The 22,178-nt window shown below is 54.3% G+C and overlaps 12 protein-coding genes across 12 annotated transcripts; 7 read left to right on the forward strand and 5 right to left on the reverse strand.

Moving 5' to 3' along the window:
- Positions 1 to 502: 502 nt before the first annotated feature.
- Positions 503 to 2,773, forward strand: KRP23_14464 (uncharacterized protein; the record flags this gene model as incomplete). Its single annotated transcript, XM_067885289.1, has 1 exon — positions 503 to 2,773. One exon carries the CDS (start codon positions 503 to 505, stop codon positions 2,771 to 2,773), a length of 2,271 nt encoding a protein of 756 aa, XP_067737479.1.
- Positions 2,774 to 2,975: 202 nt separating this feature from the next.
- On the reverse strand, positions 2,976 to 3,767 carry KRP23_14465 (Cytochrome P450 86A22; the record flags this gene model as incomplete). Its single annotated transcript, XM_067885290.1, has 1 exon — positions 2,976 to 3,767. One exon carries the CDS (start codon positions 3,765 to 3,767, stop codon positions 2,976 to 2,978), a length of 792 nt encoding a protein of 263 aa, XP_067737480.1.
- A 1,202-nt stretch (positions 3,768 to 4,969) lies between these two features.
- Positions 4,970 to 5,494, forward strand: KRP23_14466 (uncharacterized protein; the record flags this gene model as incomplete). The annotated part of the gene is made up of 1 exon (XM_067885291.1): positions 4,970 to 5,494. One exon carries the CDS (start codon positions 4,970 to 4,972, stop codon positions 5,492 to 5,494), a length of 525 nt encoding a protein of 174 aa, XP_067737481.1.
- A 270-nt stretch (positions 5,495 to 5,764) lies between these two features.
- Positions 5,765 to 6,328, forward strand: KRP23_14467 (uncharacterized protein; the record flags this gene model as incomplete). Its single annotated transcript, XM_067885292.1, has 1 exon — positions 5,765 to 6,328. One exon carries the CDS (start codon positions 5,765 to 5,767, stop codon positions 6,326 to 6,328), a length of 564 nt encoding a protein of 187 aa, XP_067737482.1.
- A 135-nt stretch (positions 6,329 to 6,463) lies between these two features.
- Positions 6,464 to 7,468, forward strand: KRP23_14468 (Elongator complex protein 6; the record flags this gene model as incomplete). The annotated part of the gene is made up of 5 exons (XM_067885293.1): positions 6,464 to 6,679; positions 6,735 to 6,998; positions 7,061 to 7,123; positions 7,188 to 7,271; positions 7,334 to 7,468. The coding sequence occupies 5 exons, from the start codon at positions 6,464 to 6,466 to the stop codon at positions 7,466 to 7,468; spliced, it is 762 nt and encodes a 253-aa protein (XP_067737483.1).
- A 91-nt stretch (positions 7,469 to 7,559) lies between these two features.
- On the forward strand, positions 7,560 to 8,894 carry KRP23_14469 (Serine/threonine-protein kinase Nek5; the record flags this gene model as incomplete). Its single annotated transcript, XM_067885294.1, has 3 exons — positions 7,560 to 7,640; positions 7,716 to 7,798; positions 7,859 to 8,894. The coding sequence occupies 3 exons, from the start codon at positions 7,560 to 7,562 to the stop codon at positions 8,892 to 8,894; spliced, it is 1,200 nt and encodes a 399-aa protein (XP_067737484.1).
- Positions 8,895 to 9,905: 1,011 nt separating this feature from the next.
- On the reverse strand, positions 9,906 to 11,168 carry KRP23_14470 (Kinesin-like protein KIF24; the record flags this gene model as incomplete). The annotated part of the gene is made up of 1 exon (XM_067885295.1): positions 9,906 to 11,168. The coding sequence occupies one exon, from the start codon at positions 11,166 to 11,168 to the stop codon at positions 9,906 to 9,908; it is 1,263 nt and encodes a 420-aa protein (XP_067737485.1).
- Positions 11,169 to 11,505: 337 nt separating this feature from the next.
- On the reverse strand, positions 11,506 to 12,915 carry KRP23_14471 (putative methyltransferase TARBP1; the record flags this gene model as incomplete). Its single annotated transcript, XM_067885296.1, has 1 exon — positions 11,506 to 12,915. One exon carries the CDS (start codon positions 12,913 to 12,915, stop codon positions 11,506 to 11,508), a length of 1,410 nt encoding a protein of 469 aa, XP_067737486.1.
- A 46-nt stretch (positions 12,916 to 12,961) lies between these two features.
- KRP23_14472 (uncharacterized protein) lies at positions 12,962 to 16,423 on the reverse strand (the record flags this gene model as incomplete). The annotated part of the gene is made up of 1 exon (XM_067885297.1): positions 12,962 to 16,423. One exon carries the CDS (start codon positions 16,421 to 16,423, stop codon positions 12,962 to 12,964), a length of 3,462 nt encoding a protein of 1,153 aa, XP_067737487.1.
- Positions 16,424 to 16,510: 87 nt separating this feature from the next.
- Positions 16,511 to 18,100, forward strand: KRP23_14473 (ATP-dependent DNA helicase Q-like 1; the record flags this gene model as incomplete). The annotated part of the gene is made up of 1 exon (XM_067885299.1): positions 16,511 to 18,100. The coding sequence occupies one exon, from the start codon at positions 16,511 to 16,513 to the stop codon at positions 18,098 to 18,100; it is 1,590 nt and encodes a 529-aa protein (XP_067737488.1).
- A 118-nt stretch (positions 18,101 to 18,218) lies between these two features.
- On the reverse strand, positions 18,219 to 18,685 carry KRP23_14474 (DNA-directed RNA polymerase III subunit RPC10; the record flags this gene model as incomplete). Its single annotated transcript, XM_067885300.1, has 3 exons — positions 18,219 to 18,340; positions 18,422 to 18,569; positions 18,638 to 18,685. 3 exons carry the CDS (start codon positions 18,683 to 18,685, stop codon positions 18,219 to 18,221), a joined length of 318 nt encoding a protein of 105 aa, XP_067737489.1.
- A 432-nt stretch (positions 18,686 to 19,117) lies between these two features.
- KRP23_14475 (Heat shock cognate 70 kDa protein 1) lies at positions 19,118 to 21,027 on the forward strand (the record flags this gene model as incomplete). Its single annotated transcript, XM_067885301.1, has 4 exons — positions 19,118 to 19,214; positions 19,295 to 20,207; positions 20,273 to 20,408; positions 20,482 to 21,027. The coding sequence occupies 4 exons, from the start codon at positions 19,118 to 19,120 to the stop codon at positions 21,025 to 21,027; spliced, it is 1,692 nt and encodes a 563-aa protein (XP_067737490.1).
- Positions 21,028 to 22,178: the final 1,151 nt, after the last annotated feature.

A 22,178-nucleotide genomic window follows, 5' to 3' on the forward strand; every position in this document is an offset into this window, starting at 1 on the left:
AAGCGTCTTCATTCGTCGTTGCTACTCGGAACTATTAAACATTTGTATGGGCAAGATCCACGGGAAGCTCCACATCTTGTGATTCTTGGAGATGCCGGGATAGGCAAAACGTTTTTTGGGTTTGTGATTTTGCTTGTCCTGGCACAGACTGGCACTACGGTTGTTTACCAGTGTGGGCTGGTTATTCGGGGATCCAATACAGACTTTGCAGACATCCTGAGAAAACATACAACGTACTATGTTGTTGACGCCGCCCGCCCGTCCGTCCATCCTATTTTTCCTATTAAGATTTTAGTGACGACGCTGCTCTGCTAGTACTTAAGCGAGTTCAACTGGTCCTAATATGATAGCACCATATCAATGTAATCCACACCGATCGTCAATCGTTTTGAACGAACGGCAGCATATAAACCTGGAGCAAGCGCGAAAAACCTCCGGGGCAAGCGCCACCTCGCTTTAGGCCAATCACCAGCATCAGCACGTGCACTTCAACTTGCCTTTCATGAGCTCGTCGCCGCCGGCCCTGGGCAACATGCTGCCGCTGGCGCCCGACGGGTCCGCGAGCCCGCCGCGCAAGAAGAAGAAGCCCGGACGCACGCCCAGCCTCATCTGGCAGCTGCTGACGGACGAGCCGGACCCGCAGCGACGCAACTCGTCGAGCTGCAAGCACTGCAAGCAGCAGGTTCTGTACTACAAGAAGTCGGAGCAGGCCATCCGCCACCTCAAGAAGTGCGAGCAGTTCCAGGAGATGCAGCACCAGTTCGCGTTCGTGAATCAGTTCTCGGAGGTGCTGCCGCTCTACAACCAGAAGGTGAACGCCAAGGGCCCAGCCAAGAAGCGCGTCAAGACGGAACAGGAGCAACTACAACTGCAGCTGCAATTGCAGGCCCAGCAGGCGCAGCTGCAGACAGCCAATGGACCGCTCGCCATCACGAGCAGCGCGCTGGACCAGGCGGCCGTGCAACACGCCCAAGTGATGAACCAGATGGCCATGCAGCAGAGTCTGCCTGAGAGCTTGATGGACGTGGGGATGGCGCTGAAAGACAAGGAGACGAAAGACAAGAAGAAGAATGCGCCGCTCACCAAGACGCAGAGCGACCGGATGGACGAAGCGCTGGCCATGCACGCGTACGTGACGGGCATGGCCTTTGAGGCGATGGAGGAGTCTCACTTGGCCAGAGCCATGTCGGTCTTGCGAGCGAACGTGAAACTTCCGGACAAGAAGCGGCTCGAGGGCGACCTGATGATCCGCTGCCACGACAAGATGCACAAGCAGGTGTGGGGGTACCTGACGACGAGCAGCGCGCGCGTGTGTCTGAAGCGAGACGCGTGGTCGAACCTGAATTTGTACCGCACAAACAACCCCGAGGAGCTGTACGTGACATACATGGCTGTGAACAGCGAGAAGCGCTTCTTCCTGGAGTCGGAGAAGGCTGCGGGAGACGAAGCGCAGTATAATTCCATCATGATTGCGCAGGACATCAAGCGAATGATGGGGCCCATTGTGAACAGTGTGAGCGGAGTCGTGACTGGCAGCACAGAGTATCACTCGCGAGCTTGGGATATGCTTAAGGCCGAGTACCCGACCAAGTTTTTCTATGGCTGCATCTGTCACGCTTTGCATTTGGCTATCATGGACATCTTTGGCCCTGAGAAATCGGTGGAGAACGATCCGCGACGAATGGCGCCGCAGCTCCCCATGGATTTCCCCTTTCAAGATCTCGTGGAACTTACCACCAACTGCAACGAGTTGCTCGCCTTCTTTAGCAGCTACCAGTACGCACCCAAGTTTAAGATGTTCGACCCACAGTTGCTCCACACCATGAAAGGTTTCGTGAACGCCTCGCCTACCATGTCGTGGGGTACGCTTGCCGCTCGTTTCCGCGTTTTGATACAAGCTGAAGACGTGCTGCAGTCTATCATAAGCGACCCTGGATTTACAGGGCCCGAATCACCCGAGCACCAGCGCGCGACTCGACAAAGCATCAAGGAGTTTGTACTCAGTTTGAACTGGAAGCTGACGCTCGAAAAGGCTATCACCATTCTCACACCCATCGAGCTCATCTTGTACAAATTCCAGGACGACCGCGCACCCATTTCAGAGGTCTACTTCGAGTCAAAGCACCTACTTACAGATTTCGATGCAGCCTTTGGCCTGACTACAGTCGAGCTCGAGTACATCAAGAAGGTCGTGACGGAGAGGTGGCGGTATGTGTTAAGTGAGGCCCATGGACTAGCGTTCCTACTTGATCCGCGGTATATTGGCAAGTCCATGACACGGGACTATCGTGAGCAGATTGAGGAGCTGATCTTTAACTTCCCCGAGACGGACCAGGACGTGGGGGTCAGTGAAGAGCGCAGTCAAGCCATGACGTCGGAGTATACCGACTATGTCATCTACGCCAAGAACCAGCGCAGCAACCGTACATACAAATGGGAGATGCTCGAAAAAGGCAACCGATCGCCGCTGCAATTTTGGCAGACGGACGCGGATGACTGGCCTCACCTCAAGTCTCTCGCGCTTACGCTGTTTTCGCTGGCGCCAAGTAGCGTGGCATCAGAGAAAACGTTGTGCAAGAGCACACTTGCGCAGTCTAGTCGTCGCAATAAGCTCAGCTTTGACGACATGCGGCGACTAGCATTTATTTGCATCAATGACTCGCAATTCTCGGGTACTCGCACAAGCGGCGAAGTGCAGAACAACGCACTGCCAGACTTCACTATGGGGGATACAGCACTATCGCCGGATGGAATGATGATGTGGATGATCTGAACCGAGCTCAGCAGTGCCTAAGTGCGGGTCGCTCGAAGTAAACATGGTGCGTTGGAATACCATTTCTTTCACTTCCTACCATTTTGCTCATCTTCACAACACTTGAGTTAACTTCTGCAGCTTCTTCTTGCAACTTGCTGCCTCGTTGAATGGCGAACAGAGTAGAACCATCAATGCTTCCTCTGGCAGCTGAGGTGTGATCTCATGAGAATGATGCAGCTTCTTCCTGTTGTGTTGTCTCCACACGCATCATAAGCGGGTCCTTCATTCCGATAGTTAGGTCCAGGATCGGCTGTACATCTTGTTCAGGGTCTTCGGAAAGGTGAAAACGGCTTATGATGGTCGCAGCGACAATCTTCAGCTGCAGCATCGCCAAATTTCGTCCAAGGCACACTCGTGGGCCATCGCTGAATGCTAAGTACGGGGAATCCTGGCGTAGCTTCCTCGTTTTCTCATCGATGAAGCGTTCAGGATAAAACTCGGTGGCGTTGTGACCCCAGACACTTGCCAGCCGTCCTGCTGCATACAGCGTCAGGAAGACATCGGTGCCAGCAGGGATGAACGTGTTGTCTGCCAACACGGTGTCATTAACGCAATGATACGGAACAGTTGGAACGGTGGGGTACAGTCGCAGCACTTCTCGGATGGTAGCTTCGAGATATGGCACTTCTTGAATCTCCTCAAAAGATGGCACGTAGCTGTCCGATTCTTCAAGTTTCGGCAGTTTGGCTGCAATTTCAGCACGAAGTGTCGTCTCCACGCGTGGGTTGTGGCTTAGTGCGTGGAATAACCAACTCAGCGTGTCCGCCGTGGTGTTTCTTCCAGCCTCAAGACCTGACAGGGCAATGTCGCGGACTTCAGTCGGAGTGATCTCCCGTTCGCTGCTCACGATGATCGATATGAGGTTCTGGTGTGCCGACTGCTGGTTATCATCAGCGCCAGCTTGCAATAGGCCGAAGGCTGTGAAAATGAGTTTCATCATCAGTTCGTTCATCTCCTCGATAGCCTCTCGAAGCCGTCGTTCGTCCCCAATGTTCAACCACCGCTTCAACTTCCAGATCCACGTCGGACTTGTAATACGCTCGCTAGAAATGCGGTTGGCATCATTGAACGCGACTTCGAACGGATGCTCCTCACCTGACGCCAAGACGTCTAACTTGCAGCCGAAGCCAATCTCCGCGAACGTATCGATTGTGAAGTGGCGCACGAGCTTGTGAAAGTCAACCGAGCCCTTCGTTTCGCTCCACTGCTTCAAAGTGCGTTGCAGACGCAGTATGTTTTCTTGAATGATTGGTGTCATGTATTCGCGTAGCGCTCGCGTCGTGATGAGACTCGCAAGGATCTTACGATGAAACTGCCATCGTTTCCCATTGAGAAGCACGATGTCTTCCCCCAAGAAGTCGTCGAAGACTTCGCGTGTAGTGTCGCTCTTGCAAAAATTACGACTTTGCGTCTTCAACACCTCCTCGAAATGCTCCGGTCTCGCGATAAACACCAAATCGTTTTTCCCGAGAAGACGAAGCGCGAACGGTTTGCCGTCACGTTGCTGGCTGTGCCCAGTGACCCATTCGTGAAAACGGCCGACGTTGGTGGCCAGCTCCAACGTGTTCCCCAGCAACGGTACCAGCGTCGGCAGGTACGGTACTCGAGTAGCTGTACCGTGTGGCTTCTGCTGAGTATGGGAACGAACCACAGCCACAGCAGACACCAGTAGCCCACACGCAAGCAGCCCGACCGGAGCGCGGGCATCTCCCATCAGTTGAAGAGGAAGCAGCATAGTGAGAGATATCAGCCGGGAGAGCTTGAAACCGACTTGCCCGAGAGATGTCGAGTTGGGATATGAGATCGTGTTGATGCCCCCCCCCCCCCCCCCCTTCATTTCTATCGGATATCACCAGACATTCTACCAAAACACTGGCCCAGGGAGGGAAAGTGGGCCAGAGTATCTGAATACAGGCCACTACGTCTGCTGTCCTCATCACGACACGGATTGATTTGTGACCGGGTCGGAATGTGCGGGACAACGCCTTCAAGTCCGGAGGATCAGCTACGAGATTTGCACGATATCGGATATCAGCAGGGCGACAGACGGTAGCCACCGCTTTGGCTCCATGGCTCCATGGCTCCATGACGCCGTCCTTTGTGCGGACAACTGTCTCACTTTGCAACTTGCCAGGGAGCTATCAGCCGTGCGAAATGGTTTCCACCGCGTCCAAGATTGCGGCTCGCTACGAGTGCGACGCCGCCGAAATCCCCAACGTTTTGTGGCGAGTTCGCTACACTGGTCAGTCACTCAAAGCGCGGGCCAAACCTTCGTTCAAGACCAAGGAGGAGTTCAAGAAGGCGGTGGAGAGACACCTCAACTGGTCCAGCCGGATGCCCACGCCGTTCGTTTCGCTGTTCGGCAGTCAAGACCACGCGGTGAAGTGGGCTCGACGCCACTTGGAGCTTGGATACGACGACGTGTTCCTCCTGAAAGTCGACGCGTCCAAGCTGGGGTCGGTGTTTCGAGTGCGGTACCTGGTGCAAGACGCAGATATCCACACGGTGCTACCGGAGAAAATGTACAACGACGAGTTCTTGGTGCTTCGCAAGATCTCCCGACGGAGCATCCTCCGAGAGTCCTACCTGGACGAGTACTTGAGCGAGGACAGCGAGCTGAGTCTTGGTCGAAGTAGCAACGAGTCGGATGGGCCAGAGGTCGATACCTTCAAAGGTTAGAAGTGAAGAGTGAGCTGGTAGTGGTCGTGTAGGAATGGTGAATATATAGTGTGCGGTTTACAGACTGGTTCGTTGCGTTGGTTCCTTGGAATGCTTGCTCATGTAGCCACGGAACCAGTGAATAATTCGCTGTCTTCCGGGACCTTCCAGCGATATCTACCAAAGATTCTCCTGGGGTGACGCGATTAATCACTGGCTCACTATCGCACTTCACAGGCAGGTGAGACCATTCCCCAACGAGGTGTCCATCAGTCACTTTGAAATTGACCGATGCCGTCGACAACGTCTAATCTCGTGGCTCAGTTCGAGTGCACCGAGGACCAAGTGCCGGAGCGCCTTTACCGCGTTCGATACAGCGGCAATCAGTCGCTGAAAGCTCGAGTCAAGCCTGCGTTCAAGAGCGAGGGAGACTTTAAGCAGGCAGTGGAACAGCATCTGACGTGGTGCAGCTGCGAACGCACTCCGTTCGTGTCGCTTTTTGCAAACAAAGACCATGCTGGGACGTGGGCCCAGCGCCTTCTTGAACACGGGTATCACGACGTGGTTCTTCTGGAAGTCGATGCGTCTCGACTCGGTTCCTTGTTCTGCGTTCGAGACCTGGTAAACCGTCAAGGAGTCCACACGACCCTGTCGGAGCGCATGTACGAGGACGAGTTCTTGGTACTGCGCAAGATTCCGAGAAGGAGTGTCCTCGACAAGACCGTCGTGTCCCTGGACAGCGTCACGGAGGAAGAGACGGCCAGCTACCATTCCAGTGACAGCGAGGCAACCAGGGATGGCGACACGGAATTGAGTCGCAGCTTTTGCGCTCTGCACGTCGATGGCCACCCGTGAAGTAGTGGAAAGCACAAGTGCGAACCTTTGAAATACACTGAATCGCCTACCAAGCTGATGTTGGTGACAACATGTTGACCGCGAGGAATATGACGTCTTGTTTATGGTCTCACTTAGCATCTCTCTCGTAAACGAATGGCGGAGCCGCTGTATCATCTCGGGGACTCGGTGACTTGGTCGCCGACGTCGGCCCCTCGAGGGCAGTTGGTGCTGATTCAGGACTGCGTGGAGGCCGGCGGGGAATTTCTGGTACACCACTTCACGTCGCTCTTCCTCAAGGCTGGCCACCGCGTGTGTTTCGTGGCGAGTGCCAATGACCCGCAGCATTATGCGGCGGTTGGACGCAAATTGGTGCGTTCGTCGACTGCGGGACTTGGGTTTATGCTGATGTTTTTTTTTGGTACAGGGCGTGAACTTTGCAGCTTGCGAGAGGAAGAAGCAGCTCCAGGTGCTGGACTGGACCGAGGTGGAGGCTGACAGGGACGAGGGAGCATGGACGGTGTTGTTCCACAAGCTGAAGACCTTTACCAGTCAAGAACAAGAGGAGAATGTGGAGATTAGTGGGGTGTCTATTGTGCTGGACGATGTCAGCGCACTCAAGTGGCGGTTTGGAGACGCTGCGGTGCTCGACTTCGCGCGCTGCTGCAAGACGCTGACGCACGAGAAGAATGTAAGAATGGTGTTCTTTGTTTTACAGAAGTTGTGGATGTGAGGCTGACGGTTTGTTGGTAGGGAACTGCGAATGTGGTGCTGTTGAGTCACGCAGACACGGATCTGCCTACGTCGAGGCCTCTGGTGCGTTTGCTGTGTGCCTGATTGACGGTATCAAGTGTGATCTCACCTTGTTCCTGTATTTTAGAGTCCAGCACTCGCCGACATGGCGACTATGGTCTTGGCGACGAAGCCTCTGACCACAGGCTACTCGAAGGACATCCACGGAACGGTACGCTGGCATCTTGCAAATAGTGGGGTCTCTGAAGACTGAGACTAACTTTTCTTCGCCAGCTTTCTGTGTATCACCAAAATCAAGGCTTGGTAGGGAATTCCCTACATGAAGAACCGCCAGCGATTCCGTACAAGATCCTGGAGAGTACGATCAAGTGTTTCCACTCAGGCGGAGAAGCTCTGCAGTGGAACTGAGATCCAAGTCAATCAACGAAGCACAAATAGCGAAGATAAGAACCATTTTGGGCCGTGTGAATTCCAAGTCACAAAAGACACCACCATCGCTATGGCAAGTCAAGAGATTCCCACGAGGTCACGGAACGAGTACAAGCAACTAGCACACGTTGGTCGAGGGGTCTTTGGAGATGTACGCGCGCTCATTTAATAACGTTTGCACGACTCGAAGACCTTCGCTTTTGATCCCTCTCTTGGTTTCGGGTAGGTATTCCTCTACGAACATGTTGCGACTGGAGAGCGCGTGTGCATGAAAGAGATCGACATGACTTTCCACTCGCCTCATGAACGGTAAGACCATCCAAACATGGCAAAACTTTACATCTGATTGATGATTTCTTTCTCCGGTAGTGCAAGATGTCTCAATGAAGTTGAGCTGCTGCAGCATTTGCCTCAGCACCCGCATATTGTGGGGTTCCGCGAAGCGTTTTGGTTCCTAAGCGATGAAGCAGGCGCACAGATTCTTGTGTTGATTCTTGAATACGCAGACGGTGGCGACCTCGAAGAGTATCTGCGCTCTCCGAGTGGCTCGCCACTACAAGAAGATGAAGCTCGCCGGATTTTCAAGCAGCTCGCACAAGCTGTCAACCATCTGCACAGCCATCGTGTGGTGCATCGCGACCTCAAGTGTGGGAACGTGTTTCTGTTTCGCTCTGGGCGCGTCGTGCTGGGAGACTTTGGCACTTCAAAGCTGCTCCCACCTGGTGCAGGGACCGGGGCCGAGCAAGAGCTTGAAGCGCAGGGTCTGACATCGACCGTGGTCGGCTCTCCACTTTACATGAGCCCCGAGCTGCTTGAAGGTGATCCGCATGGTTTCGCTACTGACATTTGGTCACTTGGCTGCGTCTTGTACGAGCTCTTCTCGGGTGGGAAACCTGCTTTCGCTGCGCCGTCGTATCCCGGCGTCGTGTACAGAATCACACAGGGGCAATACGACCTGCTCGACTCTGCTGTGGTGTCTCCTGAAGTGCACAATCTGATAGCTAGCATGCTGCGCAAGGCACCTCAAGAGCGCCAAACCATCGGGAAGATTCTCCAATCACCCTGGTTACAGAGAGAAGCTATCATGGTTGAACCGATGCCAATGAATAGCGGAGTGAACGCTGACCGACCTGAAGCCGCGACGTCAGCTGTACAACAAAATGAAATCACCACGATTGTCGCGGTTGAAGACCTGACTGTGAGCATCGCTCTACCAACTCCTGTCGACAGAGTCCACATGAACAAGCGAGTCTCAACGTCAGACCAAGCAATGCCCCCTCCAGCTCCAGTTCACCGGGCAGTAAAATCTCCACTGCGCCAAAGAGATACCCACTTACAGGGGCGAGCTGCTTCGCCTTTAATACTGGTAACCGCGAGCTCGATCCGTGTTGTGTGGGTGATCTAACTTGTCTGCTGTATTTGCACTGCAGCTAGATATCCAGCCGCCATCTCCCGCTGTTCTTTCGTCAAGGAAAAAGTTCTCGCCAACACCTTCGACTCCTTTTAAGCACTATCACCTGCAGCACAGAAGCCCTGTGCAGTCAAATTCACTTGAGCTTGAGGTTCGAGGCGTTCAAGTCCCAAGGACTGCTCGTCCCACGCGATCATGAACGACCGGAAACAGTGGGTCAACCTGTGCACGGGAGCCAGATCACTTCGTCACTCCAGCTGCGGACAGTGTCGCCAAGGAATCACTGTGGCATGTTCTCTCGAGGGCAAAGGTTCATGGCCTGTGGCTTCACATCGGCTTTCATTGCGAGCATGGTCTTATTCTTCAATTTGCTTGGTCAACGAACAGGAGTTTAAGTGCTACCCTTCATTGACTCGATGAGTCCGACTCCGTCCAGTATTGTTGCTCGGTACAAGTGCCACAAGGATCGCAAACCAAGCACGTTGTATCGCGTTCGCTACAGCAGCAGTATGTCGCTCCAGGCCCGAGCGCGGCCTTCCTTCCGTACCTGAAAAGAGTTCAAGAGAACCGTGCAAAACCATCTCGACTGGCGCAACAACGAAGCCACTCCGTTCGTTTCGTTGTTTAAGGATCGATGCCACGCTGAGAATTGGGCCAATCTTCGACGTCACCGCGAGAAAGAGATATACCTCACTAAAGTTGATGGGTCCAACCTGGATCATGTCTTCCGAGTGAAGCACCTGGTGGAGGCTAGAGGCGTTCGCACCGGCCTACAAGAAAACACGTACCACGATGAGTACTTGGTGATTCGCAGGATTCCCAAGAGAAGCGTTGTCCGCGTTTTCAAGTGAAGACGAGGATCCCGACTACGAAGGAGAGCTCTTCGACGACGGATTGAGTGAGTACTTCGGTGCTCTGATCATTGCGCAGGGCAGCTATCAGCACTAAACACAGAAAGAAGCGTATACTTGTTGTGTTCATGATCTCTGAGCGACGTTGGCAGTGTCAAACGCGTTTCTGAATGCTGCCCCTCTCGTTCTTCGCAGTCTTGAACGCCGATGCGACCAACGCAGCGTAGCTGATCGAGTCTAAAGCTTTGCGCAGATGAGTTGCAGCCGACGAAACGTTGGTGATCATGATGGTTGAGGACGCGATTTCAGCGTCGAGGTAGCACTTCAGCAGCATCGTGAGCTTTGAGTTTCGGTACGGAATGTGGCCCGATCCTTGGCGTGCTTGCACTCGGATGCACTCCTTGAGGGCGAGAAGACTCGAGTTGATCTCGCGGGCCTCCTTCTGCTCCTTCGATGTGCGATCCAATCCTTCGCCTGTGTACTCAGCACCAGCGAGATCTACCAGCACGAACACTCCACCGAGACATTTTGCCTTCTCGGCATCAACGCACGATTTTATCGCCTCCACTTCAGCTTCAGCCACGTCAACTTGAGCGCGCAGCACCCCAAGTCGGTCTTGATCCTCTTGAGGAGGCTGCACCCCCGATAAAGCGTATTTTCCGTCGACGACCGTGTACATTTGGGACTGTATCGCGATGTACAAGTCGTCGCGTGCTTTACCCAGAGGGACCACGCGCGACTGAGCCAACGCAACTTCTTTCCGAGCTTCAGCAAGTGCGGGGGTGACAATCTCCAGCTCTAGCACAGCGTGAGAGCGGCTACTTTGGCGGTGCAGCTCCGACGTTCCTTCTGCGCGGAGGCTTCGGCCTTGACGGATGATGTCGAGAACAGCAGCAGCAGAATCTCCGTACGCCGCTTGCAGCGACTGAGTCAGCACTTCGCCGCTCGGTCCCATTGTCGTAGCACTTCGGACATGAATCACTCCATCTGCGTCTTCACGCACAAATCCAGGCTGGCGGTTGTTCAGCAGGTCGAACACTTTACCATTGTAGAGCTCGTAGAAGCGAACCTGAACCAGCAATTCTCCACTACCCCGATGAAACAGATCCTGGACCAAACGCTGGCACATGCCGAGCTCAGCGCCGTATCCAAAGATGGTGTGAGTCTTGCCACTGTTCGTGTGACCATAGGCAAAGCAGCAGGAGGTAGAACCCCTCAGCATTTCGGGCACCATCGGACTGATGGCTTGAGCGTAGGCCTCGCTGTTCTCCGCCGACAGGATCCCAGCGAAGCCAGAAAACTGCTTGTCCGCGTTGGCCACGAGGATACTCCCGCTTTCGGCGACGGCGTACTCGATGAGTTCGTCACCTTGCTCAGAGGTGGCCAGCGGACGAGGACGGATGTAAACCTTGGTCATAGTGTGATGCGGAGGTGTTAAAGGTAAAAGGAGAAGTGAGGCTGCAGGTGACAAGAACTGCTCTTGGTGAATGCATGCGCCTACCTGGTCGAATGCAGGTATAAGCCACGCTACTGATCCCATGAAAGCCCCACGGTTTGCATGAAACGGACGCCACGGACAATGATTAGCTTCCAGCTTGTTGACACAGGGAGAGATAGTACTGGGACGCCAACAATTCAAGTCTACAGTGGCAGAGCACATAAGTCGCTTCACGATCTCTATTCTATCCAGCGTCTTCGTCTCGACCAACCTGCAGCTTTCAGTCGGCTTGTCCATAGCACAGGAATATGGACGTCTAGAGAGTCGACTGAAGCGCTCCTGACATCAGTTGCTGCTGCGTGTACTCCCACAGCATCAGAGCTCCACTCACGTGCACATTGAGCGAGCGCACTAGGCCAAACTGCGGGATCTCAACGCACACGTCCACAAGCTGCAGCACATCGACGGGGATACCTTCCTTCTCTCGACCCAACACTAGAACCATTTTGCGTGGCAGCGTGTAGTCGGCGAGACTCACACTCGAAGCCGTCTGCTCTACAGCCACAATGGTGTACCCCTCACTCTTCCAACGAAGCAGAGCCTGGCGCAGGTCATCGCCTTGAGGTCGAACTTCTTCCAATGGCATCCACTTGTGAGCCGTAGCACTTACGGTGGCGAAAGTGACGTCCTGCTTTGCCAGACGAATATTCGGCACGATCAGCTTCTGAGCGTTGAAGATCTCGCACGTCCGCGCCAGCCCTGCCAGGTTCGGAATCTTGTCCACCAAACTTGCACACATGATAATAGGCTGTCGAGGCTGTTGACGAGCGTTGAGCGTGTCACCACGCCGGGCTGCATCAAAATCAGCACGCATCGCTGCAGGTAGAGCGCTGTCCTCCAGTAGCAGCGCACTGGTGTTAATCTTGCGCTGGACGGTGAGAGCTCCTCCAGCTGCTTCAGACTCAGGCGGCGATACAACTTCACCCTTCTCCAATGACGGGGTGGGAGCGAAGTTCTCGAGCTGGTACTGCGCATACAGCTCGTTCATTGCAGTTTTAAGCTGCTCACTGAAGCGCAGGGCTTCGTCACGCGGCAGCAGCTCTCCGAACTCGCTGATGAAGCCCGAGGAAAGCATTCCGAGCAAAGAGCTCTCATAGTCAGGGTGGAACTCCTCAAGCTGGCGAGCTTGACGACGCAACATCCGTTTGCACTCCTTGTTGTTGCTGAGATAGCGCGCAGTACCTTCGAGGAAGCGCAGGCCGGGCGTATCGCTAGAGCTGAGTCGAAGTTGGTGGACGTGACGAGGAAGAACCTTGGCCAGCAGGAACTGAGCCAACACGCGCGTGTAGCCGTGAGAAGTATTCAGCCACGGCAGCATCGTTTCAATCAATTCACCATAGTCGGCATTCGAGTTGCTGTCGTCCAACTTGTAGTTTGCGAGATACGCGGATACAAGCAGCAACGAGGCACCCACTTGCGGCATGAGGTTTGCATCACCAAGCATGGGAAGCAGAAGACCCGAGCAGATCTCGCGTGGGAACTTCGCAGTCATCCGCATGCCGAAAAGCTCCATGTAGTAGCGCACACTGGGCAATTGGGGTACTGCAAACGCGGTCTGGAGAGTAGGAAGCAGTTCTGTGAACTGCGACTTCGTGGCGTGCGCGCTGATAATGCAGAGCGCTTGCCATGATCTCAATTTCTTGCCGAACCCGTCACTGTTGAGCATGTGCTGCTTCTGCCAGTCTGGGCTCGCGTTGAGTGTTAACAGCCGATCAAGCAGCGCATCCATTAGTTTCTGCTGTGCCTGACGTTGACGCGCTGCTTTCGACAGCTACATCATCCAGGAAGCTCAGGACCACCAGCCGCACAAACCTGTCCTTGGCGTGGCCACTGATGGCCGCTGTTTGAGTTTGGCTGTCACTGACAGGAGAAAAGCCTTGGAATCCCTGAAAGGGGGCACTAGCATCCGTCGTCAACTGCTCCTTTTCATCAATGAGTGGCTCCTTGTATAGCAGTAGCTCCACAAGTTCGCCAGCGAAGCAAAGCGCTGGTGCCGGGTGCGCACGCCATATCTGACATAAGCGGCAAGCCAAGTGGAAAATCACGTTCGGTCTGTGCCGGGAGCCAAAGCGGATAAACTCCGCGATCCAACGCTTCATTGTCGCTGTCAGCTCAGCACGTAGCAGGAATACTGGTTGGAACATGCAGATGACAACGGCTCGGGTTAGCGCATCTGGTTTAGCCTTGCTGTCGTTGTAAGCAGTCCACACTTCCTCCAACAAACTGTCGAGTAGTTCGATGCCGTTAGATCCGTTCGCAAGTGGTGCAGCCAGTTGTGAAAGCGTTAACGATAGCACGTTTACCATTTGAATCAATGCAGAGGGATCCATGCCAGCAGTAGGTAAGGCCTCAACACAGGCATCATACGTTGCTCGCAGGAGCTTCGTGTCGACAAATGAAGAAGCTTCAATGACGTGATGGAGCAGCACCCACTTGTCAGCAGCTAGGCTAATCGCACATCGTGCATCGAGCCTTCCGCTGTACCGCCGACTCGTGTCAAGCGTGAGCAAAAGCGGCAGCATACGCTCAGTTTCAAATGCACGCAGAGAGTCCACAGCCGCGCCATTGTCGCCAATGATGGACAAACACTTTGCAGCTAATGCCAAGTCAAAAATTGTTCGATCCGCAGGCGCTACCAGAATGCTTTTCAGATCATCGCAGAGAGCATCGAGAGCAGTGACGGGTTGCAGATCACCTGTCGAATTTATTGTGTGTGTGCTCATCTGAGAGAGCACGAACACGGCAGACGTTACGAGCTCCATCGATTCTTCCTTTTCATGATCTCCAAAATCTGTGTCAACTGACGAATTGCCCATCCACTTTCGGACTACCGCCATAGCTGAGTTGAACAGGTACGAGCAGTTTACCAGCCCCTCATAAAAGATATCGCGCTGAAACGAGAACGTAAAACCTATACGCGTTGTCAACGACGAGCAGTTTCCCACAAGTTCCTGCACTTCGTGCTCCAGCTTGCCAACCAGAGCTACGAGTCGAGCTCTATCCCATTCATGTTCGGGGACCTCGGACATGAACGAACCAAGCGAGGCACGCAACACCACGGTCGAATCTTTCCGCTTTTCAGGTTCTTCCTGGTCATAAATGTCGGTTGCATCTGTGATGTCTTCAGCATTAAGCAGTAGCAGCCTCGCCAACTGAGAAGGACCCAGCACATCCTCGGGGTTTCTGCCAGCTTGGACCTTCACATAGCTTTGAAGTGCGCTTGCTAGAGCTGCTGGGAAGCTGAATGAGCTATCTGCCGCAGCAGACGTCTTGACCCACCTAAGAAAATACAGGAATGCCTCCCCATCATCGTTAACCAAACTACTGGTCGGGAACACGCAGATAACACGAGCCAGTGCCGTTAGCGAAAGTGCTGACGCATTAACATAGCCTCCAGTGAGCGCATGGGCCAGTGCACGAAGCATTTTCGTTCTCATCGCTTGCGAGAAGGATTGCATTGCATGGACGTCCAACAAAAACCGCAGGCGGTCGACCGCTACCGCGCTGAGTAGCATTTTCGCGGAGGCGGAAGAGGCAGCACGTTTCAAATGGGAAGACTGGAACACTTGCAGCATACTCAGTAAAGCCTCTGGTGAGTGACTGTCCGCACCTTCGCCAAAGATTGCTTCTTCGATTGCAGCAACGTACTCATCTAACACGTGTCCCGTCTCACTTTCAGCAAACTGGAAAGCGAGGAATGCTGCCAGGAAGTCAGCCACCAAAGCCTGGAAACGAGCGCGATGCGTGTGCTTGTAAAGTACCGGATCATTGCACGCACGCAGCAAGTCTACAAGCACAAAACGCTGGAACGCAGAAGTGCAGGTGAACGAAGCTGTGCGATCAACGCCGTGGCTGTTGGTGCACTGCTTTTCCCAAGCGTTCCAGGCTTGCACGCAGGTCTCCATGAAATTAGAGATGAATAGGCGCTTCACCACAGGGTTATCATGAGCAAACAATCGGACCAGTAGACTCTGCATCCAGTCGAATGTTAGCTGCACAGGCCACTGCTCATCGTCTTGCTGCTGCTTCGATTCAACGTGAACGATCAAGAAGGTTGTCAACAGATCCGCAACCTGTGGCCAGACTTGCTCAATCAGGTGTTGTTCATGATGCATCTGGATAACCTCGGAGGCCGTCAGAAAGTTTTGCCACGTATTCACCCACGACGGCATTTGACTGTTCGCCTTAGAATTCGAGTTTTGTGGCTCCGGCGGCGGAGTGCAGTACAAGAACGCAACTTTCAGAACATGGAGCCCCTGCTTACGCAACAGGGAGTCGTTGTTGCGCAACGCAAAACAAACAAGCTGCTGCAGTCTCTTATCTGCAATGAGCTCACGCGGCGATTGCGGGATGATGATGCACACCAGATACAGCAGCTCTTGCGGGAAAACCGACCCACTCTGCTGCTCCCACGCCTCCAACACCATAGTCAGCAGCCGTAAATGCACATTCGTTGCATCGTTCTTGCTGCAAACCTCGAGAAGAGCTGGCACAACGTGCAACACCACCGCACGTAAATTTTGTGGGTACTGTCTCCAGTTCCTCGTCGCATGCTCGCAGATCTTCAACGAGAGTTCCACCAGCTCGTCCACAATCTTCTGTTCCACTTTCTGACGCAGCAGTAGTTCCAGCAAGCTGCACAGTGAGCCATAACTCACTACCTCCTCGCATTCACCTGTCTCCACCAGCAGCTTTTCAGTCCTCCCAAACAGTTCACGTACAACCTCTCCACCGTCTCCACATTGCACACTCAGCTGCAACAGCATCCGGATCATACCTAACGTTGCGTGGTGCAGCGAAGCGTAACGTTCCAACTGCAGCACAGGTAGCAGCAATCGACTCACTAACTTCCCCCTCAAAAGTTGCGCAGCCTGCTGCTCCGAACTCTGTAGAAACTGGTCCAGCAGCGCCGCCGCCGCCACGAGCGTGAAGTGTGAGCGCTTGTCAGTCTCGGGGTCCTCTCCAACACTCGGCAGCGGCCATAACAGCCCCACGAACGCCTCCGCGTCGTCTTCGAACAGCTCCTGCACCTGATTCTGGCTTAAAACGAGCCCTGCTGCCACCAATTCGAACTGCGCTTCGCTCTCCGCCACGTCCAGCACCGCATGCCCACCATGCAGCTCCTGGAGATGCCGCCAGCGCGTCCAAGCCGCGTCGATCGCAGCAGCAGCCATCAATGGTTAGAAATGCCTTCACTTTAGTGACATAAGCATTTCACTTGTTCCGACTATAGCGCCAACATAATCACTGCCACATTTACCATGAAGGCCGTGGTGTCTCGTCCCCTCAAGACGCAGGGCTCGTTCGTGCCTATTGATGCGCACTTCCAGGCGTCGGCGGCTCTGGAACGCCAAAAGGTGCGTACCACCGCCATCGACTTGACGCTGGACGCATCGCCCACTCGCCAGAAGCGGCCGCGCGCCTTCTACGAGGACTCGGAGGATGAAGCCGAGAACCGCGAGCCCAACACGGCGCTGGAGCTCATCCGCCAGAGCAGACGCCGCCCAAAGGTCTCAAAACGCACTGCAGACCCTCCCAGAATCGATATTCCCGACAACCAGCCACCGGATTTACTCGCCAGAGCCAACAAGGCGGTCTTTGGCAACGACAGCTTCCGACAGAACCAGCGGCAGGTGGTGGAGGCCACGATGCGAGGCGAGGACTGCTTCGTGCTCATGCCCACGGGCGGCGGCAAGAGTCTGTGCTACCAGCTGCCGGCTGTGTTGTCCAAGGGGGTGACCGTCGTCGTGTCTCCGCTGCTGTCGCTCATCCAAGACCAAGTGACGGCGCTCATCCGGAACCGCGGGTGCGGCATCCCGGCGGCCTTTTTGACGAGCCAAACAGTCGTGACGCTCAAGAGGTCCATCACGGCGGAGCTGAGACGCCCCACGCCCAGTCTCAAGCTGCTCTACCTGACGCCCGAGAAGATTGTCAAGTCGGCCGAGATGATGGAGTTGCTGCAAGTTTTGCACGGCAATGGGGCGCTCGCGAGGTTCGTGGTTGACGAAGCGCACTGTGTGAGTCAGTGGGGACACGACTTCCGACCCGAGTACAGTCAGCTGGGGCTGCTGAAGAAAACGTTCCCCAAAGTGCCGGTGATGGCGTTGACGGCGACGGCGCCGCCGAAAGTGATTGAAGGCGTGCAGCGCTCGCTGCGCATTTCCAAGGGACACGTCTTCTCCATGAGCTTCAACCGTACAAACCTCACGTTCGAGGTGCGCGACAAGCCACTGGGCAGCAACGCAAAGGCGATGGAAGCACTCTTCCAGCTCATTTCAACTACGTACCCGCGGAACGCAGTGGGCATCGTGTACTGCATGACGAAGCAGGACTGCGAAGACGTGGCCAACTACCTGTTCGACCGCGGCTTGAGCGCCGACTTCTACCACGCCGGACAGTCGGCAACGGACCGGCACATGGTGCAGGACGCGTGGCAGAATGGCCAGCTCAGTATCGTGTGCGCGACGATCGCGTACGGCATGGGCATCGATAAGCCAGACGTGCGGTACGTGATCCACTTCTCGGTAGCCAAGTCCATCGAAGGCTACTACCAGGAGGCCGGTCGCGCCGGGCGAGATGGCAAGCCGTCTCAGTGCATCATCTTCTACAGCCCGCGGGACATTTCCAGGATGCGCAGCATCCTACGCATGCCTCAGAAGGGCATGAACAAGCAGGCGCGTGCGTCACACATGGAGAAGCTCCGCTCCGTGGCTGAGTACTGCGAGGACGACACAACCTGCCGGCGGCAACTATTGATCTCGTACTTCGGCCAAACGTTCCATCGCTCCGAGTGCAACCGGACGTGCGACAACTGCCGCCGCACCCAACGCGCCGCCCGCATGAGCCGTTAGCCGCTGCGTTGTTCCAGTACTTTTAACTAATGTGTCGTTTGTAGGGATGTCCTACGCCCGCGGAATTTCATGAGAGCGAAAGCAAGGATGTCTGTGTTGTGGTTTACCCCCAAGCTGGTTAGTCGTTCCACTGCTTCTTGCACTGCACGCACTTGTAGAAGGTCGTGGAAGGCTCGTCCGCCGACCGGATCTGGATCTGCATGAAGTACGCCTTGGTGTGTTCGCAGTGAGGGCAGCGCGCTGCACACACGAAGCACAAGAACAGCCGCAGGTCAGCAATTAACATCCCGCAGCCAATCGCCAGCCAACAACTCTACGCACTCTCCGTCTGGTCGACGTTCTCCCAGGCTTCGTCTCCGCCTAACACGTCGTCCACCTGCTTGCGCTGCAGTGGCACCTTCTTCTCCACCTTGTCGTTGATCTGGAAGAGATACGGGCATGTCTGGCAGAAGAAACGCATGCCGTCGGACTGCAATAGGCACAAAGCACAACAGTCAGCAATAGCCCACAGCAGTTGCAGCCACACGGCGCACGAACGTCGGGCTCCACGAGCAGGATATTGCCGCAGGATGGACAGAATTGCATTGTTGAGGGCTGGATGAATGGCGAATGAAGGTCGAAAGCATTTTCGGCATATTGTTGAATTTATTTCCCGTATTTAAGGCATTAATTTAGGGTCCTATCAAAAAACCTAAGTTTAGGGTCGTGTCAAAAAACACCCACAGGGCACTTTTTGCCCTAACAAAAAACACCCTGGGTTTTGCATTGGGGGAACCCATTAGGGCTAGGTGGCGAGAGCATCGTGGTACTGCCCAAATATTATTTTGGCGGCCGTTTAAATGGCTCGGAAAGTCGGAAAGTAGGCAATTCACACTCCAGTGGAGGATAAGTTGCCCACTTTCCGACTTTCCGAGCCATTTAAACAGCAACGTGGAGGATCGGAGGTCGGCTCGACATGTTTATGCACGTAGCTCATTCTCGCGACCAAGCAGACTCAATTTTTGAAGCAAGTGCAAAATGACCGAAAGCAAATACGACAGTTGGGGGAGCGGCGCCGAACGCTTCGCCGATGGCTCTCTCTGTCTCGGCATCGACCTGGGCACCACCAACTCCTGTACACTCGATCCACCTCTCTATCCTCCTTCTCCTCCCTCAAGACTCCCATCTTCTAACGGTCTGTGCTCGCATTTTTAGGCGTCGGAATGTGGCACGTGGAGCGCAACCATGTCAAAATCCTGAAAAACCGCTCGGATCGAGGCCGCACGACGCCCTCCGTGGTGCGATTCGACCCATCGAGTCAAGCCGCAGACGTGGGCAATGCCGCGGTTGCTTTGGAGACGTGCGAGCCGCTGGGGAACACGATCCGCTCCGTCAAGAGGCTCATGGGGCAGAAATTCGACAGTAAAGCGGCGGACGTGGCCAGGATCTACGCCGGTTACAGAGTGTTGCCTACAGCCCAGGGGAACGTGGCTGTGCAGGTGCTTAGAGGCGGCAAAAGGGACATTCAGGTGCAGCCGGAGGAAGTCTCGGCCTGTGTACTGATAGAGCTTAAAGCGTCGGCCGAAGCCTACTTTGAAGACGGCAGGCGGCTAGAGAACGTGGTGATCACGGTGCCAGCGTACTTTAGCGACTCGCAGAGGAAGGCGACGATCACGAGCGCGTCCATGGCTGGGTTCAAGGCTGTGAGGCTGCTGAACGAACCGACGGCAGCCGCCATGGCGTACGGACTGTTCTTGTCAGGCAGGAAGGTGGTGACGGTGTTTGACTTTGGAGGAGGAACGCTGGACGTGTCGTTGTTAAGCATTGATGACGGCAAGTTTGAGGTGCTGGGAATTGGCGGAGATACCAACTTGGGCGGAGAGGATATCAATAATACCCTATGTGACCACTTGCTGGAGGTGCTGTATAAGCATCATGATGTGACGAGAGCACAAGTGGGAGACGTGGATATGGTGAGGCTCAAACGCGAAGTGGAGAAGGCCAAGATCGAGCTGTCCACCGAGGAGTACGCTGATGTTACGGTGCATGGGATTGCAGGCGTGAAGACGTTCACGTACTCTCTGTTGCGAAGCAAGTTTGAGCAGCTCTGCGACCCGATCTGGAAGAAGTATGTCCACGTGAACGCCGAGTGCTATCGTTTGTTACTCAATACTATTTCGTGGGTCTCTGTAGGTGTCTTCGGATCGTTTCGAGCGTGCTGAAGGAGGCGGAGATGGAAGCTGCCGACATCGACGAGGTGATCCTTGTGGGTGGATCCACGCGGATCCCGATCTTGCGCACCAAGATCTCGGAGGCTTTCAATGGCAAAGTGCGTTGCCGTTGGGTCGTGTCATGTATGTGGGCGCTACTCTTTACTGACTCACTTCCATTTCGTGATTTAGGAGCTCTGCATGTCTGTGAACGCTGACGAAGTGGTATGTGAGGGAGCTGCTATCCAGGCTGCCATCTTGAGCGGCATGGACCAGCGTGTTTTCCGCGATGTGCTCATGATGGATGTCCTTCCGCTGCCCATTGGACTTGAGACGGCGGATGGAAGCATGGAAGTGATCCTCCCCAGGAACGCGCGGATCCCAACGACGGTGACCAAGAACTTTCAGACCTTTGAGGACGATCAGCGCGGTCTTACGGTCGAGGTCTATGAAGGCGAGAAGGACATCGCCAAGGAGAACGATCACATCTGCTACTTCAACTTTGCTCTGCCCCGGGACAAGATCGGCAAGGCGGGTGAGTTTGCCCACCCCGTCACGTTCACTATGAACGCTAGTGGAATCTTGCAAGTGCAGGCTGGTGTTCATCACGATTCAGAGGAAACGCCGATGTCAAAGACCGCGATATTCCTCATGGCGGGCTACATCATCGCTCTCTTTGGCTTCTACGTGTTTTTCCGCCTGTTCTTCGCCGATGAGAGAGATGTCACGGCTGCGTGATAGACCTGACGCTGCCTTCTAGATAGACTGATATGAATTTATGGTTAAGGATCAAGTCGAGCAGCACTACAACATCTTCGGCGGGGTTGCTCGTGAATATCGGTCCACAGACGTTAAGGCAGCCTTGATAGAAGAGACCATTAAAAGGTTTAGCGATGTCGATGAGATACGGACGATTCTCAATCGGATAGAGGACGCCTAAGTTCTGTGGACTCAGAATGGGACTTTCAATTGAAGAACAACTGCATGGTAGACCGCGAAATCCAAAGTCAGTATGCACGATGTGCACCATCGCCATAAAGAATTTCCCTCCCTGATAGATCTTCCTGTCTCGGCGTAAGTCATCACGGCGACATCGCGTAGAGAAGGTCTTGCTTAGCCCCCCCACGCGAACTGCGGAATCAAATCAAGTGTCGTCTTAACCAGGGATGTTTCTTTTTCTCGTCATGTGCAGAGAGCACCGTCCAAGCGGCAGATTACCCGCATGTAGCGTGTTTGCATCGGCCTTCGTTGTCTCTGCGTCCTCCAAACGCTTCCGTAGGTCACCAATTGTGCGAATCTCAACTTTATCGAAGGTGTTCATCCTCTTACTTCGAGGACTGTGGAGTTTGTTCACGATATCTTTATCATTTGATACATCCAGCTCAATTTCTTGGCCTCTCAACTGGGACAACAAAGATTAATGCGGCTTGACCAGGGTCCCTTTTCATTGTTTCCAATAGGCCTAGCCGCTTCAAAACCAACCCCAGTCTTCTCCATTCACTGGATGAGTCTGTGGCACCATAATCTGGAACAGCAACAAGCGCTTCGTTGACTTGAGCAAACTTGGGAAGAAAGAAGAGTAGTAATAGAACGAGTCGATCGACACAAAATTCTTCGCCCTCGGAACGTGGTAGGGGCTACTCGGCAGTACCGATGTGGAGAAATTGTTGTCGAAGAAGCAGTAGCACTCACTCTTGTTAGCTGGGGTCGTCTTTTTGAACTTGAACTTCCTCAATCGTGGAGTATCAATACGAAGAGGTCGTGCTTTAACCTTACACCCGGAGCTTATTTTTTCGTGCACTCCTGTCTCGAATAACGTGCCACGAAACGAAGCCGCTTCTAGACATCCCTTCGGGGAGTGAGTGAGCTCATTCCTCTCGTCAGTGATA

This window comes from Phytophthora ramorum, assembly GCF_020800215.1.
Source record: "Phytophthora ramorum isolate Pr-102 chromosome Unknown Phyram_PR-102_s0021, whole genome shotgun sequence".
Lineage (NCBI taxonomy): Eukaryota > Oomycota > Peronosporomycetes > Peronosporales > Peronosporaceae > Phytophthora > Phytophthora ramorum.